The sequence below is a fragment of the Notothenia rossii genome (assembly GCF_949606895.1).
Source record: "Notothenia rossii genome assembly, chromosome: 10".
Taxonomy (NCBI): domain Eukaryota; kingdom Metazoa; phylum Chordata; class Actinopteri; order Perciformes; family Nototheniidae; genus Notothenia; species Notothenia rossii.
The window spans coordinates 54,904,571-54,924,379 of NC_136908.1; the positions used below are offsets into that span (position 1 = coordinate 54,904,571).

General features: G+C 39.7%; 1 protein-coding gene across 1 annotated transcript; it reads left to right on the forward strand.

Moving 5' to 3' along the window:
* The first annotated feature begins 144 nt into the window (after window positions 1-144).
* Window positions 145-17,966, forward strand: sult4a1 (sulfotransferase family 4A, member 1). The gene is made up of 7 exons (XM_079653409.1): window positions 145-1,402; window positions 6,643-6,773; window positions 7,683-7,763; window positions 8,515-8,641; window positions 8,743-8,837; window positions 11,525-11,663; window positions 14,017-17,966. Exons 1-7 carry the CDS (start codon window positions 1,234-1,236, stop codon window positions 14,127-14,129), a joined length of 855 nt encoding a protein of 284 aa, XP_079509535.1. The 5' UTR covers window positions 145-1,233; the 3' UTR covers window positions 14,130-17,966.
* The last annotated feature ends 1,843 nt before the right edge of the window (window positions 17,967-19,809 follow it).

The window sequence follows — 19,809 nt, forward strand, 5'->3', positions numbered from 1 at the left end:
GGTAGATAGTGAAAATAAATAAAGCGCTTTGAGCACCTGTAAAAGTACTCTAATAAAAATGTAATGAATTATTATTATTATTATTATTATTATTATTATTATTATTATTATTATTATTTATGCCTAGTTTAGAATAGTGCCAGGCTAAAATAATTAACCTATTTAAATGTTTTTATTGTCCAGTTTTGATGTAGCCATGGTGTGGTTCAACAGAGTGTGATGACATAATACGTTTACAGACTAGACTAAATAAATACATGAATTGAAACGTAAGGCAACATGAAGACTGAATGTGCCTGTAGCTTCGCTTGTCAATTATAGACATTAAGATTTACGAGGGACAGTCAATGCAACAAATGTTAGTGAGAGCATGATTGGATTAAGACACGTCTATCAGTGCCATTGCCTTTACAAGAACCAATCATCAGCAAGTGGGTTGGACAACAGGCAGTGACATAACTAACCCTTTAAAAAAAGAGAAGATAGTAAACACACAAAAACCCATCCAATGTTTTCGACTTAACAGTTATTTCAAGATTTCTCCCACCTGTTTAATATGTCTATGCTCATCATAAACTGTCTCTCATGGTGATTGATCACTCTCCTTTTCACTGTTTGCTTACAATAGGGCATAGTGTAGCTTGGGTTAGATTTGCTCAGGTGTACACTTGTCCTCACTGCCTAATAATTACACAGAATTACCTAAGTTAAAAGCACTTACATACTCTTTAAGCCCATGAGAGAGACAATTTATGCCAGAACAATAATGGTTATATAATAGTATAGTATAGGCCTACAAAATGTATGCATGGTGTTGTCAGTATGATGCACAATAAGAAAACGTTACCTAATGTTATAGGAATATTACAGCAGCATTATGGTAATAGCCTACTTTAACTGGAGCGTGTAAATATGTCAAATGTGTTGTGAAGCATCCTTCCTCTGCAGTCGCTTGCATCCACGAGCTCGGTGAGTATGGTCCTGATGCTGGGACTCGTGTGCGCGCATTACATCACTTCTCTCCCACATGATTGGCTGCTGGTCAACTCCTCCGCCCGCCGTGCAGCATCCTCGGCAACGCTGTTTCTAAATCAACCTCCCCATCATCATCATCACCATCATCATCACCACCACCACCACCAACACCTTCACGATTGATTGACTATTTTGGAAAAACAGTTCGCGTGGGAGTGCTCTTTTCACTTGTTCGTGCACTGGCGGCTCGTTTCGAGGATGGCCGAGAGCGAGGCAGACACGCCGAGCACGCCGATTGAGTTTGAGAGCAAATACTTCGAGTTTGATGGAGTGCGGCTGCCGCCCTTCTGCAGGGGGAAAATGGAAGAGATCGCCAACTTCTCCCTCAGAAGTAGCGACATTTGGATTGTCACCTACCCAAAGTCAGGTAAACAAGCCTCTGCGTCACCTTCAGGCGGAGCTCTGTGTCCGCACATTTGATGGCTGTTTGCGGTTATGTAGGAGACTGCAGGCTGTCCTTGTGATAATCAAAGTTTCATGCAAATATTAATAACACTTGCATCAAATTACAACATAGGTTACGTGTGATGTGTTTCCTGTAGCATGCATCACCATTTATTTTGCAAATCAGTCCGTATTTAACAGCGATAGGTGAGCCGCAGTTAGCCTGTTTATGTTTATACTGTGCATCATAATTACATGTTATAACCCTCTTTCTTTAAATATTACACGCAGTATCCTAATAAATCGAGTCATTACAAACCGATTATTGCCTGTTAGTGCATCAGTTAGCTTGCACGGCCTTCTGTACACACCATAATATTAGCACGCACGATCACGCACAGATGGAAGTTGGTGTTTACATCCAGCTCCGGTGTGTTGTGGCGCAGTGCTGCTGCAGCTGGCCGGGGCTCGGTGCCCTGGGTGGGTCCGGTCATGTGACGGCTGGAGGGCAGCTGGAGCCCGCTGTTAGGGCATGCATAAGGGCTGAGGGGGTTTGATTAATGTCGAGGGGTTTATATTTCCTATGGGTAAGTAGCATTGGAACACCTGTGGGCCTCGAAAGAAAGTTATAGTAATGAAACATCAATCATTGATTAATGCATCTCCATCCATTCAATAGCAAAACACACATCCTGTTTATAAGTGTATGTCTTACTAATGTCTAAATATACAAGGAAAAAACAAGGTGCAAAACACTAGAACTGGCCCTGGTTGTCAGATCTCTGGCTTAATTTTCACTGTGATCCATTCATACATTCTCTGCTGAAAAATTAGTATGAGTAACCTGTCCTGAAAAGGCTTTAGTCACACCATGGGATAAAGCGTAATTAATCTTCCTGTCTTTGCAAAGAATAAATAACCTGTTTGCTAGCTGTCTAGTAATAGTCAACAACAATATATGGATAGAGATGCTTATCATTGTCTTTCCATTTTTCTAATTTCTCTTATACACTTTGTACACGATTTTTATTAAAAAAGTTATTGAAAGGGTAAAATAGTGGGCAAATTCAGGGTCAGAGTACACCAAAGTTGAGCAAAGCAGCAACTTCTTCCCTCTTAGTGAAAAATCCCAGTGATTGCGTTGGACTGTATTTAAGTACATGTTGCTATGACCATGGATTTGGTTTAATAAATTTAAAATGAAAATACATGAAGCCTAAAACATAAATGGGTTTGAATACCCAACCCAAATTAAGAGTGCTCTAATAGCTTACAGTTTATTTGAACAATGAATGATATTTGACTGAATTAACACATTAGTATGCAGATGGTAGTGAGTGGATTGTGTTGTACTCATCCTGTTACATGATACTGTGAAAGAAAGCAGAAGAGCCTAACTCTACTGTGTGTAACAGACCGTGCTGCTTCCTGTTTAGGTGTTGTCCTGCAAGCATAGATGTAGATGTGCTGCATCCTGCCATTTCATCCCCGGAGGCCGTGTGCAAACTGTTCACGGTCATGATTCATTAGACCCTCCTGAATACCTCTCATGCTGACAGTGGAAAGAAAATTGCAATGTTATAACATTAAAAACAATATTTCTATTGATGAAAAGGTTAAGAAGTATTTGTAAATGTTTCATAAACATTCTGGCTGATGCACTATTATTATTATTATTATTATTATTATTATTATTATTATTATTATTATTATTATTATTATTATTATTATTATTATAGATACACATTCATTGGTTTAGGGCCTACTGTTTTGAAGCCTCAAGTTTAGGCCACCGCCATCTTCGCTTTTTAGAGCTAGCAAAAAGAAACAAAAAGAGAATGGAAAAAGTACTTAACTTAACAATGAACATGACATTGTGTGACTTAAATCCCCCAAAAATGTACTATCATTAACTTAAAACACATAGTGTAAGGGTTAAGGTTCGTATAGAAAAAAAACGGACAACATCCATAGTGACCTGTCAATCACAAGAAAGCCGCACAATAATGCTGCTTTATCGTCTTTTTACTCAAAATCGGACCATCATTTACAAAATGAACATCATGCTGTATTGAAGCCGACATTTAACTACCGATTCAAACCATATACTCATTAAGATCATTTCTACGGGGGTCTTTTTGTTATAGACCTTTAGACAATCTCAGTTCTTTCTTACATAAGTCGCCCGTTCTGCCCTTTAGGAGGAAGGTTCACCACACTTTTGCAATAGAGTGGCGAAGTCATGCCCATCTACTTCCGCCCCATGGGACCTTATTTCTGAAATATTATGTATTGAAGTCAATGGGGAGAGAAAGATTATCTTTCGATCCCGTTTGAATTGTACCACGAATTACACATATGATGTTTGTCAATCTTAAAAGATCATTTCCATATCAAAAAAGTCACAGTTTGTCTTAAAACTGTTGAAATAGACTATGAAAAATACGGAACTAGAAAGACTACAAATCCCAGAGTCGCGTAGGTGAATTTAGCTAGCTGACATTAACGTTACACATTACACTTGTGTTACTCACCGACACCTTGTAAAGCCGGTCCTGCATGCTGGAACCGACTAACTCCCCTTTTCAGTATGTACAGTTCTCAACATGGGCAGACTTGTAGTGATTTTCACCTCTTTTAATACTTGTCGCTTCATTCTGAAAGAAAGAGGTGAAACGTGACGGCCACCTTGGTGTTGGCGACGTATGCAAGACCAGAGTTGTAGTTCATTGAGCGCTTCACACAAAAAAATTTGTTACTTCACAGTTTTACGGCACATTTTTATTTTTTTGACTTGCAAAATTATCTTTTAAATTGACAAACATCATATGTGTAATTCGTTGCACAATTCAAACGGGATCAAAAGATAATCTTTCTCTCTCCATTGACTTCAATAGATACTTTTTCCAAAATAAGGTCCCATGGAGGTCCCCCAGAAGGGGAGGGACTTCGCCACTCTATGGCTCTGCTGTTCAAACACATGCTTTCATAACTTTGTCACAGCTCAATTTGAAATGTTCCCTAACACTTTATAGGCAAAAAAACAACTGTCCTGAACTTGATGTCCCTTCTTCCTTCCAAATCACAACAGCTCTCCAATATCTAAATAATGTGTCTTGTGCTGGAAACCCTATTAAAAAAAGGAACATCCACCAGGCTGTAAAACAGTTTGTCTAATTTAACAAGATGGGATTTTGGAGAGAAAACAGTTATACATTCATTTGTATCTTAAGAACTCTTTGGTTTTTACTGCACTTCAGAGAAACAGTCCAAAGCAAGAACATGTTTCCCTTGCTTAATGCTTCCATGTTGGTGTATCTACCTCTTCTGCTGCAGAGGGAATGAAAGCACATGGCAGGCCACATGGTGAGGATGCTGCAAAGCAATCAGGCCATTGGCTCACATGTGACAGTCATGGCTAATGGGATTTGCAAGGTTCAATAAACAGAGGAGGGTGGGAGTGTGGGGATGCGTTATGGTATATAATGGCTGTGCATTTATGGTGTTTTGACATCACCCATACGCTCATAAATCACAAAGGGCTACTATAAACAAAAGTACCACCATGGAGGAGAAAGCATCCTCTGCTGGGCTGCATGCTGGGTAGAATTTTGTTTTAACAATGCATATTTAAAAGGAGGCACGCAATCAAGACTAGTCATGGAGAGCATGACTCAGCCTGTGAATAAGCTCTACAGTATAATGTGTTTAGTTAAAATATGTTGACGTTGATCAGACAGAGAGAGTCCAATGAAAGCTAATGTAACTGCATCATGGGAAATGTTGGATTCTTAATGGCTTGAAGGTTAACCCTTGGAGACAGTAGGAATTTCCTAATTTTGGAAAAAGGTCTTTATTTTTCTCATACTGCCTGCCTGTGCTGCAGCACCTCTTTTCACCCTCTGTCTGAAACCAGAGCCAAGTCTGCTCTGTTTGGTTAGCTGGCACGCTCTGTTGTGTGCCCCTTATAACGTTCAAAGTGTTGGAGTGCTACCCAGTAGAATCACAAGTGTTACATAGTGATGTCTCTTTTTTATTACAGAAGTAAACAAAGAAGTCGAGAAGAGGCGTTTCATGCAGGGGGGGGGAGAAACTGCCTCTTGAGGGAACTTTAGAATTTTAGCCTTTGCAGACCATTGACATGCACATAAACCGATATAAACACAGTACAGGAAATGGAAAACACCAAAAAGCATAATAGGGACTCTTTAAACCACATTTAAAGTAAAGTTCTAAAGTTGTTTTTTCTTGGTTGACATGGCCTACAAAACAAATGTCATGGAACTCTAGTTCTTCTTCATTCTGCACCTCACAACATCTGCGATGAAACAATTAAGTTTTCTGTTTACCTCCTTCTAGATTAATCATCCACTGGAGAGGACATTAGCGTAACTGTCTAGAAATGAAATCTGCTTTTCACGAGTCAAACACAACAGCGCCCTTTCATGCATTCAAAACACATCATAACTGGTACAAATGAGTGATAAAAGTCTTCTTTTAGAGCGAGGGAGTTTTTTCAGGGAACTGACAGAAATCTTAATGGCATGGTTTATTTTGTTTCACAGCCAGCATGTGGCCAGCCTGAGGTCTCACACAGTCCCCACGCACTGTTTGCTCCCATGGGGCACCACCCTTCATTTTGTTGCATTTTTACACTTCTGTTATCCTAAAGTGTGTATAAAAGAACGTTTTGAAAACTGTAACCGAATAAGAAAGACTCTTGATGATAAGTGACTGTGGGTAGGGGTAGAAAGTTAAGCAAGTTAAGCAAGTACTTTTTGTTGTGGTCTAGTTGCATTGTGGGAGGTGTGTAGGCATGGTCCAATTTGAATAATGTATGGAATAAGAACAATTATTTGTGATTCTGCTAAATTAATTAAGATATATATTTTTGTATTATTAAAGTTGCATGAAATTGTATTGTTTAGGTCTTTTGAGACAGCTGAACACACAACACCTGAAATATTATCATGACTGCATTACAAATGGCTAATTTACCTTTCACATTTTCAAAAAGTTTTATTCACACACAATAACAATATATAGGTTTTTGTCCCTTCCGTGATCCCAAAGCTTTTGTTGACCTACTCTTTTAGTTAACTTTCCAACCGTTAGTTTGACCCGAGTTTACTAAATGCCAAACCTGTGCACGACCATTTTGCTTTTACTCTTTCTGACGTCTCAGTCCTGAATATCCCCTGGCTTTTTTTTCTCTCCCTGTAGGCACCAGTCTACTTCAGGAGATTGTGTATCTTGTGAGTCAGGGAGCAGACCCAGATGAGATTGGCCTTATGAACATCGATGAACAGCTTCCTGTCTTGGAGTACCCCCAACCTGGCCTGGACATTATACAGGTAATGTAGCCGAAAACAGGTTAGCATTCATAATTAGACTTTGGCTTTTTTGTGGTATGCCTTTTGCCGGGCGTAGGAGTATACAAAGTTGTTTAGATATGAAAAAAGAGAAGATGCTGGTCTTAATAACTCCAGCACAATCAAAACAAGGCTAATCTTGCTTGCAATCACAAGGCTGGTCTGTCCAGACAGAAAGGCAACACGCCCTGGTTCATTTATATATTTTGTTTTCTGAGAAGCTAGTGTTAATCCACAAGTTCTCCATCTCACATCAATTGTCTTTAAACTCTTTACCAGCCATCAGCCATCGCCCAGGATTTTATGTTTCATTGGGATGAAAAGCTGTTAACATCCAACGAATCACAACCCGCATTTTTTACAACACTGATACTATATGAAAAAGGTCATATGACTCACGATGGGCACTGTGAAAACGGTTGTTGATGTCTTATGAGGCTCCGAAAAGAGTCTGAAAAACAAATCCCTGATGATGCCATTTCAGCTTGTTCATAACATGTTGGAAACAGCATGCCAGAAGGAGTCAGGAAGTGTAGGACCCTGTTTGTCATTGTAAAATGTGATTCATAGGGACTACTTGGACTCTGACTAATGAACACGTTCAAAATTACTATAAAAACGGGTGGATGGAAATGAAGGGCTTGTACTTATCAGCAAAATGTCTTTCAAAGGAATACATTCCCCTTCTATTGCTCAACCTGTTTCACATCACTTACTGAACAGAGACAGTGATAGCATCGTGGCTAGCTACAACTTCAACATTAACTGCTACTGTATAAGACAATGTGTGACATTTTCCAAGAAACAGAGCTTGGGATCTGACTTTTTGAGCCAATAAGACTGGATAAAAGAATACAGATTAAAGTAATACCTTTCTTTGTGTCCCCACAGGAGCTGACCTCTCCTCGTCTGATTAAAAGCCATCTTCCCTATCGGTTCCTCCCCACAGCCATGCACAACGGAGAGGCCAAGGTCAGTCCTCCGATAATGGACCGCAAATATGCAATAATGAATTTTCACTGCATTTATTTAGAAGTTTTCAGATTTGGGAGCTTCACATGAGTTCGGGACCCGGTACTATACTGTACATTAAGATTAGGGGAGAAAAAGTTAACAAAACATTGAAATTAGAAAGCTTTATTTGTTCGATACCGAGTGTTGTATTTCCCCAAAACATTAGTAACCAATACTACATGTTGGTTTCATATAGTTTCATAAATATACAAATCAAATAAGAAAAGTTGGACAGTTATACTTTTGAGTGTATAATACAATATAAAGTAATTTTAATATCCCAGAGTAAAATCTATTATTAAAATAATTGCAAATAAATAATAAAATAGATCAAAAATAAAAGTATAACCCAATGTTGTTATCATTGTTTGTACTATCAAATAAAAAGGCAAAAAAATAAAAATGAAATACATAAATACGATATTGTGTATATGTATCAAATACAAATATTTAATACTTTCTGTTTCTGAAAAATAATTAACCAGTCAAACAGGATAATATGAAAAACAATTACATTTTCCACTCAATCAAAAGGTTAAAGAATAAATATATTTAAAAAAAAATCTAGTCTCTCATGTGCAGTCTTTCAAAGATGACACTCCATCAGCTCCAATAACCACATTTTATTGGACTGTTCTCCAACCTCAGCATTACTGGGACTGATATCTTGTATCTGACTGTAGCGAGTACCGTGGTTCTTCTCTTCCAGGTGATCTACATGGCTCGTAACCCTAAGGACCTGGTGGTGTCCTACTACCAGTTCCACCGCAGCCTCAGGACCATGAGCTACCGGGGAACCTTCCAGGAGTTCTGCCGCCGCTTCATGCATGACAAGCGTGAGTATGCAGGGTTCTAGAGGACTGAACCATCTCGGTGATTTCCTTTAGTGTTTGTCTCCGGAGTTTATCCATCTGTGTGTGTGTCTCTCTTCTCACAGTGGGATACGGTTCCTGGTTTGATCACGTCCAGGAATTTTGGGAGCATCGCATGGACTCCAATGTCCTCTTCTTAAAGTATGAAGACATGTACAAGGTAACATCATCATTCTCGTTTTGGGGTTTGTCTGTGAGCTCTTATTTTGACATTATTTCACTTAAAGTCATTACCCTGTCAATCTCAAAACCGGCTTTTGGTCTGGGGACAATAAGACTGTGTGCAAGGGGGCAATATTTTTGGGGTATCAGGTCTAGCTAACGGCTGTCCGGACCAAGAGTTATTTTTTATGTCTGCTTGTCTTTTGTTTACAAAATGATTGGTCAATACTTGAAATATAAGGTCTATGGTCAATACTACTCAATTTGAAATCGATACCAACATCTTGTCTTGATGCTAACAATAGAGACCATCATCCAGTATTGTGGTCTTTGTAAGGATTTGAGTCCACTGAATGTAAAGAGTAATTAATATAGAAAGTGGGTCAGTAAATTCCAGTGGAGCTGCTGTACTGTGCAGCTCTTGTGGGGGAAGTTACATTTAATCTATATTTAGACATTAAAGGGACTTTCCGAACATGCAAGCTCTTTGGCAGAGAGATAAACAGAGAATAAAATACCCTACAGTAGGAAAAACAAATGGCAAGCTTTAGCCCTATACGCAAAATCCTAAATTGTCAAAATCCTGTCACTGTTTAATCTGAGTTGTATTAAATATTTTAACCCTATTAAAAAAACAGGTTTTTTACACACCATCAAAAAAAATGACGTGTTTGTGGAAAACACCCAAAACTGGTATCTCTTATTTATCTCACAATCTGTACAATGTAAAGAAGGTAAAGAACATTTATATTTTTCATTATCATACCAGAATCAACACATTTTTTTACCCAATTCAAACCCTGTCCCCATCATTTTTCAAGAAGCTTACTTATTTTCACACAACATGGCAGACACTATCTATCTTTGTAGGGACACGTTCTTGTGTTAAACTCAAAGAAAAGTAACAAACTACACCAAATCAATATTTGCCCTTTGCTTTACCAAAGGTCCCTTTGTACAGCATCTGGTTTATCACTTTTACGAGATAAACTCAAACATGTCCTTTGTTTTGCAGATAGGCTTTAGATTTCTAAGAACTGAAAGCAGAATGCAAGTGATCTAAAACTGCTTTTCGGGTAATAACTTACATTCCATCTTTTGGTAGTTTTGTAAATTAAGTTTCCACATAGTCTTTCATGACAACTCATTATAGAGAGAAGGAAAGTGTACCATAACTTGTGAAACAGCTTCAGTGACCTCTGAACCTGCCTTGAACAAACACATGAATGTGCAGGCCTATACAACCCAGGGCTGTCTAGTAATCATATAGGTTAGGTTCAACCGCTACTCGATGATGTATTGTCCTTACAGAGCAGAACATTTTGTCCATTTGGCTCATCGACAGTCTGTGTTCCTCACCTTTATGCTACATAGATTGTGTACACTTAGAGCAGTGGTTCCCAACCTTTTTTCCCAAGAGCCCCCCCCCCCACACACACACACACACACACACACACACACACACACACACACACACAAAGGGGGGGGGGCGCCAACAGCGGTAATTAAAGTTTCAAAGTCTCAAAATGCTACAACTACTGTCCCAAACTGGATGAATGTGAAGTATTTTGTTAAAGGAGGATGAAAGCGTAATTAAGGAGCACTATTGGAGTGACTTTGATGGTTATTGGAGTCAGGATGAATTCATTTGGATTCCCGCTGTATGAAGAAATTAAAGGACGGCGCAAGATAAGCCCTGTTTGGACACTTTACGGGCAGAAGCAACATTTCTATTAAAGAAAAAATTATACATTTCTGTCTTGTTATGCCTTTAATAAATACTGACTTGAATTTGTATTCAAATGAATTAATCAATTAATTTTTATATTTTATTGTAATGTATAGACAAGGCTTTTAGTGACAATCATGTATTGCGTTACAATTATATGTAAAAAGAAAAGAAAAGAAAAGTCTAAGTATGATATTTGGCCTCAAATCATTTGAGGCCTGGCGCCCCCCCTGCGATCTTTGGCATTCCCCCCCCCCCCCCCCCCCCTGGAACTGTGTGTTCTCCACAGTTGTGGGCGGAGGTTATTTGAGGAAACAGAATCACTGCCTTGGTGTTATTTGAACATTTAAGACCGAGGCAGTTTCCCTTTGTCCCCTTTACTTAAGTGACACAAAGGATGGCCATTAAAATATACTTAAAGCACCAAAAGTGAAAGTACTGGTTATGGCGTATATCAGAATGATTTATTTAAAAAAGGACTGTATTATGATTATTGACACATGAATCTGTCTATCACAGATAGGAGAAGCTGATTCTAAAGAAGGTATAAACTGCTGCTGGATATCTTAACCTACCTAAATAATAATAAATCATAGTTTATTGTAGTAACTAAGAATCTGCTAAAGTAACTAAAGCTGTCAGATACATTTTGTAGAGTAATTGCAATTTTAGCTTCCAAAGTTTAGTGAAATAGAAGTGTAAAATAGCAGGAAATGGTTTTACTTAAAAAGGTAGTATAGTAAATGTACTTTATTAGATTTGGAACCACCAACCTCTCCTCTCCTCTCCTCTCCTCTCCTCTCCTCTCCTCTCCTCTCCTCTCCTCTCCTCTCCTCTCCTCTCCTCTCCTCTCATGTCATAACCTCTCATGTCCTCTCCTCTCCTCTCATGTCCTAACCTATCCTCTCCTCTCATGTCCTAACCTCTCATGTCCTAACCTCTCCTCTCCCCTCCAGGATCTGGGCACGCTGGTGCAACAGTTAGCTCAGTTCCTGGGTGTTTCCTGTGACAAGGCTCAGCTGGAGGGCATGGTGGAGAGCTGCAACCAGCTCATCGAGCAGTGCAGCAACTCCGAGGCGTTGACCATCTGCAGGGGTGAGTGGGAGAGGAAAACCGTTTGGATTTTCTGTCTCTGAGGTCTTGGTAAAAGGGCTTTTTATTTAGGCCTCAAAGGAGAAGCATTAGATCCACCAAATGTATCTTCAAACCATTTGTATTACACTTTCATTGCATCTGACATTCAGGTCCTTCAGTTTATGGTATTACAGTTGTTGTCCCATAAGGTTGCTGATAGAATTGCGTTATCCGAATTTCACGTAAATCATCAAAACTGCATTTTGCTATCAAATTTAGCCAGTTAGCTCCTTAGCTAACGCAAAAACAATTCGTACACACCACGGTCATGAGAAGCGAAATAATAAACTTGAACTACTGGGGAAAATGTTACGATGAAATGAAAAAGGACACTCAAATGTCTATAATGACAAATAATATCCAACTAAATCCCAAACCATTATTTATACATGCAATTAATCATGTTGTGTTTAAGTCCTTTTTATAACGTATTGAACATAATTATCTAAGTAGGTCATGGGATCTTCAAGTTGTGTACATTGATACAAGGGCTTTCTTATGCTCAGTTGAGAAGATTATAGAATCACCTTGTGGACACAGTTTGCACTTACACCATATATTGCAATTCAGCTTTAGACTGTAAAGTAATTTCAACCTGTAGGTCCAATCCACTTTCATTTAACCATCTTTGACTTCCATGAAGACATCTTTATGTTTGTTCCCTAATTTTCATAAATAGTCATTTTTATTTTATGTTACCATTCCTATTTAGATTTTCACGTTTGCTTATGATTTCTGTTGTTTTGTTTTATTTCAGTTTCCCCATCGAATTCCTTTTCTTTTAGTGCATGGAAATCTGGTGTCTGGTGTTCTGTAGGCTGAACACACAGCTGCCAGGTGTCAGTCTGATCTGTCACACACACACACCTCAGCAGGTGAGTCAGAGCCACGGCGGGCTGCGTTCACTCTGCAGCTGAAAGTGCCCGATGAATCATCAGAAATCACGTGGGTTTTAAATAATTCATCATGAAGAATCATATCCCCATAACTTCTGAGGATGGCTTCAGGAAGACTGTGCTAGTAATGAAGGAAAACTAAAAGCCCTGCCCCCTTATTTTAGATTTACTTATGGCAATGGAACAGGAAATTAGGAATGGACTCAATCCGTGCACTGAATGTTGAAAGTAGTTAAAATACAACTCATTGTATATAATATGTCATAGGTCATCTAAAACGCATTTAGATTTGCTTTAAATTGAAGGGTTTTGTCAAAATGTTTATTTAAGTGCATCAACGGTTAAGAAGAAGCATTGGTGGAAACTTAGTTCAGTCAGACAACTCACATATTTCTTAATATGTTTATTAGAAGCAGCAGCATATAGTTTGAGTTTGGCGTCTAGGCTCGGGCCTCATCACTCCACAGATTTACAAAGAACATTGAGTGATGATTAGATAACTATCCCCCGAGCCTACAGCTGGAAGCTGGGGTGGAAGCTGGGGTGGAAGCTGGGGTGGAAGCTGGGGTGGTGGTGGGGTGGAAGCTGGGGTGGAAGCTGGGGTGGAAGCTGGGGTGGAAGCTGGGGTGGTGGTGGGGCAGGCGAGCAGCAGCAACATGAAACACTGCAGCAGGAACATGAATGCAGTAATAGCAAGTGAACACAGCAGTGGCAGCAGTAGCATAGCGAGGCAGAGGCAGGAAGACATGGCAGCTTAAATAGAGCGGCGCATTTAGGAGAAAGTGTTTGGTTGGTTGTAAGAGGGACGAGGTGCGTCACATGTTAATGTGTGATTGGTGCTCGAGTTGACTGCCTGAACTACAGTAGCTCGCAGGCTTCGCCCCATTAGTGGCGGGCATCAGCAAATGAATCTGTTCATGCCCTTTCAACTGGGAAAATATGGTGTATTGATTGTGTTCACTCGTTAATTCATAACAATTAACAATGAATTGGTATACGTAAAAGTAAACAAAGAATAGAATGACATCTCCATCTGTATATGATAGTGAGGTATCTTTGAAAATGTAAGATTAGGGGTGCGCAAAAAAAATCAATTCGCTTAAGAATTGCGATTCTATCTCTGCCGATTCGGAATCGATTCAGAAATTCCAAAAATCGATTCACATTTTTCAGTCTTGCCGCAACGCAGCTTTCCATTTTTTATACGCCGTAAGCTCCGTAATGTCCCGCAACCACAGATATTAGTATTAAGGGCATCTAGGAAGGTTATTCATCCATTAAGGGCTATATCGAATAGTTTGAGCTTCATTCATAAAGTTGATATTAACATTTAAAAAAAACATTTGAATGCCCCATGAACGCCCCACGTCTTACTAATATATAAACCTCTGTCCTCTCTCTGTGTCTCCTGCCTGCAGGTCGTGCAGGTCTGTGGAAAGACGTATTCACAGTGTCTATGAATGAGAAGTTTGACACGGTGTACAGACAGAAGATGGGCAAGTCCGACCTGACCTTTGACTTCTGCATGTGAGCAGCACCTGACCCTCCACTCCACTGATCTACTCCAGTCCAATCGACCAAACCCACGATCCTATATCTCCGTAAAGTGAGATATTTAAGGGTACAGTGTGACAGCAGGATTACATTACAAGACTTTTCCCTTAATGCAATCTGTCTCAGTGAGTAAGTCTCGAAAAATCACACCCTTGTGGACTGGTCAACAGAACTTAGTTGACATTTCTCCATCAATAGTTAAACCAAACCTCCCTCAACCCCTACCTCCTGTGTATATGTGTACATATTAACCAGGGTTCGACCGATATAGGTTTTTGAAGGCAGACGCCAATACTTTCAACCTCAAGTATTGGTCAACATTTCTATTCAAATTCTCCAACATAGTTCATAAAAGGAATTCAAGCTACATGCAGATATTTGTGACTGAATTACACTGAAACGGCAATATGCCAGTACTGCCATTCAATGTTCTCATGCAATAGTAGTCTTGCTGTGATAGTTATCTATTTTTCACTAGTTCATAAAGAACTGGGTACGCTAAACAAAAAAATTTGATTCGTTTCCCACTTACATATAAAGGCAAAAGTATTTCAACTTCAAAAGGCAGGAAAAAGTGTCTGGTTTCATAGGGAGGTACGAAAGTGGTTCAAATGGGGATAAAGGCCTCAGTTAGTCTGTAAGAACACCAGCATGTAAGCGGAAACCAATTGGATTATTGTGCTGATCAGAAGGACATCATCACGTATTTTGCGTAAGTGCTAAGGCTCTGCTAATTGTTGGGGAACTACGTTGTAAAATTCTTATTTTTTGTAAATAGGAGAAAATATGCACCAGCTGCATGAAGGTCTATGAATTCAACTACAATTTAAAGCAAATAATTATAATTAAATAGTAAAAGGATGAATTCATCTAAACAAGTCTAAGAATTTCTTTTAAATGGCATTTTTTTTCAATTCTTTAAAAGCAGTAGATCAACATTCCAGATTTCCAGAGTACTGGAACAAACAACTCGTGAGCCTTAACAACTTTAGGAATTTATGTAGCTTGCGTGCCATCAGTGGAGGGCTTTAGGCTGCCCTAGTTCACCCTCTGGAGACATCAATAGAGGTCTGACTGCCTGTTAGAGATCGGACATCATTCGGACTACTTATTTGCAGTGTTGATCAGCCACAAATATCTATAGGTAGACTCAGGGATTCTCCCCGATGTTTCTGGTTGTCATGTGGAGAAACCCTCTGAAACATTTACATCATCTTGAGACAGTAAACCCCTCCAAAGGCTAATGAAACCATTGTATTAGAGCTCAGCTGCTTTATAGGTCAGGCCACACATAAACACCTATTGTTGAGGAAACCAGAAGACAATACTGCTTGTAAGTATGGAACTAACCTTCCTAGGCAACACCCACAATGGCTGAATATGAGCCATCTACGGCCACCAGCAGGGGCGGACTGGCCATCGGGACTGGAGTGGGCCGGTCGGAGAAGTCACCCCCCCCGTTGACAATTTACTAGCTGTAATTACTTGCGGTATCGAGGTGGGCCGGCGGTACCGAAGTGGGCCGGTCGAGAGTCCCGGGCTGATTTGTAGTCCCAGTCCGCCCCTGGCCACCAGGTACAAATATGGTAAACCTATTTTGACTTTAATCAACTGCAGACAACAGACAACACTGTAATCTGTTAATCCCATATATCGGTCTGACCCTGACACTGAGTGCATTAGCAGTTCTCTTGTTGCAAAAGTTGCTCTTGCTCCAAGTCAGGTAGAAGAATGGAAGGTAACTGTAAGAAATGAAGCCAAACATATAAAAGAAGAAGCCTATCACGCCTAGCAATCGGTTCAGCAGCCCAGTGTCACACAGCTGGGAGATTTTTGTGTTAAATGATCCATGTTTTTTTTCCCCTCAAAGTGCTGGAGGGTTTTTCAGCCTTCATCGCAGATTGTCAGTTATTTCTGAACTTTACGTGTGTATGGATGATTGCGAGTGTGTGTTTGAGAAAGAAAGAGGGAGGGAGGGAAACGGAGAGAGTTCAGTCGTGTCAGTGCTCAGTTAAGCTCAGCTATTTATGCTGATTTAGATGTTAAATTCAAGGATTCGTCTGATCTTTAAAACCAAGTTATGTAGCATTGGCGCCTCTCAGTGGTTGTTAAAAAATACAATGGTAGGATATACCACTGAATTTAATGGGCTGAAAGCAAGAAAGAAATCACAAATGGGAATATAATTTTTTCTAAAACAAAAGATTATGAATAATAAGATTGCCTAATGGAGTTACATACAAGTTATACAATTAATGTCTTAAGTCGAACACTTCACTCTCCAATACTTTGCTGGTGATTTAAACTGGCATTTTGGGTACAAACATGATTATTTTCAAATGCAAACTGTTGCACGTTTTTTCTTTAAGATCATGAACGGTGGTTCAAATGAGCAGTTGCGGCCTGGTTGGAGAAGCAGCTGTGCCAAACACGGAAAATAATATCTAGCCTAATGTCTCCAAGGTATAAAGACATATTTTACACCCTCGCCTTAATATTTAAGGTCAGTGTGGATGGATTCTAGGAGGGGCCTTGAAATTATTATTATTTTTTTTAATTTAATTTGTTTGCATATCCAGAGAGTCTTAGAACTACGTACACCCGCATACATGAACGAAGAAGTAAAGGAAAGCCTGTGAAGGAACGGTAGAAAGCTGAACATAAAACTCAAGGCAACATAAGCAGGATAACATTCAATAAACTAGAAGTGTACTTGGAGAGCGCAGACCTCCGGCAAGGTCGTTTCTGCACCATGATACTGATCTATTTATGAAAAAGTAATCTGAATGTTTTCATTACATTACATTGCATTTAGCTGACGCTTTTATCCAAAGCGATTTACAATAAGTGCGTTCGACCAACAAAATACAAACTTGAAGAAAACAGAATCATATAAGTAGGCCTACATCAGGTGTCATAGAGTTTTCCCTACAGACAACCAAACAAACAAACCAACAATAAACAACCTCCTTGGCTGAGGTACCACTATTTTAATATACCTTGGTTTACACTTAGCCACATATTCGCAACTCTGTAAGATGACCTGTCACTTAGCACAAGAAGAACATCAGCTAACTTTGGTGTAATCAGTGCTTCATCTGCCGTGAACATGGGAAAGTAGGCCCTTTAAATAGGGAGTTACACTTGGGAAAAATTATTAATTAAAACATCTCACACCACCTCCAAAGGAAGCCTGGCAGATCGATGTCAGTACATCTTTTGGGCATCAGATATGATACACCCAACACTCATAAAGTGAATAACTAATATTGTTTATTTGGGGCTGTGGAAAGTTTGGTAATCGGAAAATCCTATTCCTGTGTGAACCATGCTACATACTGTATCCCACTGAGGGGTTGAATAGTGTCCTCTTTCTCTCTGTTTTCTCACAAATGTCAGGTTTTGGTAGCAGGAAAGAAGAGCAGAGTATTAGCCCATAACCAGCATTACACTATGTTTTGTATTCTGCAACTTGACAGCATCAATATCAGACTCTTCAACCCGAGGCATCACTTAAAGCCAGTCCATCTCCCTGTGCTCCGGACACTTGTGAATGTCTTTATTGTGTTGGTGTAAACGACAACCTCAGCACACACTCGTCACGCCGCCTCATTTACGGCTGCTCATTCTTTCCCTTTCATTGTTCTTCCTTCTTCTCTGTCACTGTTTACAGCCATTGGCAAGGCTTCAGCTGCCCATCTCCACTTTAATGGTTTGTTTGGGATTTTATACATGCCTTTCTCTGTTTCCTGGGCGTTGTATTTTACATTCTTTGCTTGCTGTTTTATTAATAAAGTTGTGTCTTCAGGCAATACTGGATGACTCTGGTCTCCTTCCTTTATTGCTTTAGTGTCTACATTCTTGTTCTCAACATCTGTCTGACCCAGAAATTTGTTGTTGAAGTGAGAAATACACAAATTAAGAGTGAATGGAATATAGATTGTTACTTTACAGGACTATATGATTATATTATATAACAAACCCAGGGGCTGTGCTGCTACAGCCTGTGTTTGGTAAACAATAACCTATGTTGGCTAATTTTAGCTTATGTAATCAAACTTTAGTTCTATCTATAGATGACCTTTTAAGTGAGTAAGTGACACTGCTGATTGATCACTCCACTATAAGAGAGCTGCTGCTACACTATGATGTAGCATTTAACCTACCATTATTTAATAATATCACCCATTGCCACAGTGGAAGCTGTGAAAAAGTTACATGGACTATGCAAATATACGTTAGCACAAGCCATGCATTCAAAAACAGATATGGGGCATCAGAATCATAGTATTGAGATATCAGCACTAAACTCCCCTTAGCAAACAAAACATTAAACCCTAACATTGATTGGTTGTTGGTCGAGTTTCAGACACGCCCGCCGGCAAGCTTCAACACACGCCGCTGTGTTGACAGGCCGTCCATTCCACACCGCCACGTGTGACCACTGCAGTGGGCGTGTCTGAAACTCGACCAACAACCAATCACATGAATCTCATGCCCCGGACACACAAGCACGGGGTTTGATTCGCTAGAGCTTGTACTGGCATATCATTTGATTGGCTGACGCTTCCATCGAAGCTTCATAAGTAGAACATTGCTCTACTTTTGACAATAGAGAGGCGAAGTCCCTCCCCTTCCGGTGGGACTCATGGGACCTTATTTTGGGAAAAAGTTTGTATTGAAGTCAATGGAGAGAGAAAGATTATCTTTCGATCCCGTTTGAATTGTGCCACGAATTACACATATGTTTGTCAATCTTAAAAAATAATTTCCATGTCAAAAAAGTCACAGTTTGTCGTAAAAATGTTAAAATATAAGACTATGAAAAATACCCGAAAGACTACAAATCCCAGAATCCCGGTCCCGCATGCTGGCTCTTACGGAACCGACTAAAAAAAAAACTCCCCTTGTGTGTATGTACAGCTCTCAACATGCCCAGACTTGTTGTGATTGTAACCTCTTTTAATACTTTTCGCCTCATTCTGAAAGAAAGAAGTGAAATGTGCCAACGTGACGGCCGTCTTGGTGTGTGGAGCAAGACAGGAGATGTAGTTCATTGAGCGGTTTCACGCAAAAAAAGTTATTTCACAGTTTTACGACAAATTTTTATTTTTTTGACTTGTAAAATTATCTTTTAAATTAACAAACATCATATGTGTAATTCGTGGCAAAATTCAAACCGGATCGAAAGATAATCTTTCTCTCTCCATTGACTTCAATGCATAACTTTTCCGAAATAAGGTCTCATGGAGCTCAACCGGAAGGGGGGGGACTTCGCCTCTCTATAGAGTGGCGAAGTCCCTCCCATTGAAGCGCTCAATGAACTACAACTCTGGTCTTGCATACGTCACCAACACCAAGATGGCCGTCACGTTAGCACATTTCACCTCTTTCTTTCAGAATGAAGCGAAAAGTATTAAAAGAGGTGAAAATCACTACAAGTCTGGCCATGTTGAGAACTGTACATACACAAAAGGGGATTTAGTCGGTTCCAGCATGCGGGACCCAAGTAGTAGTACTGATCCTCTTTCAATCACATTAGTATGCATACAAAGTGACAGGTGCTGTGACAGGTTACATCTGCTACTACTTATAAAGTGACGGGTGCCGGAAACTGTTACTACTTATGCTAACGACCCCTTTGTATGCTAATGACC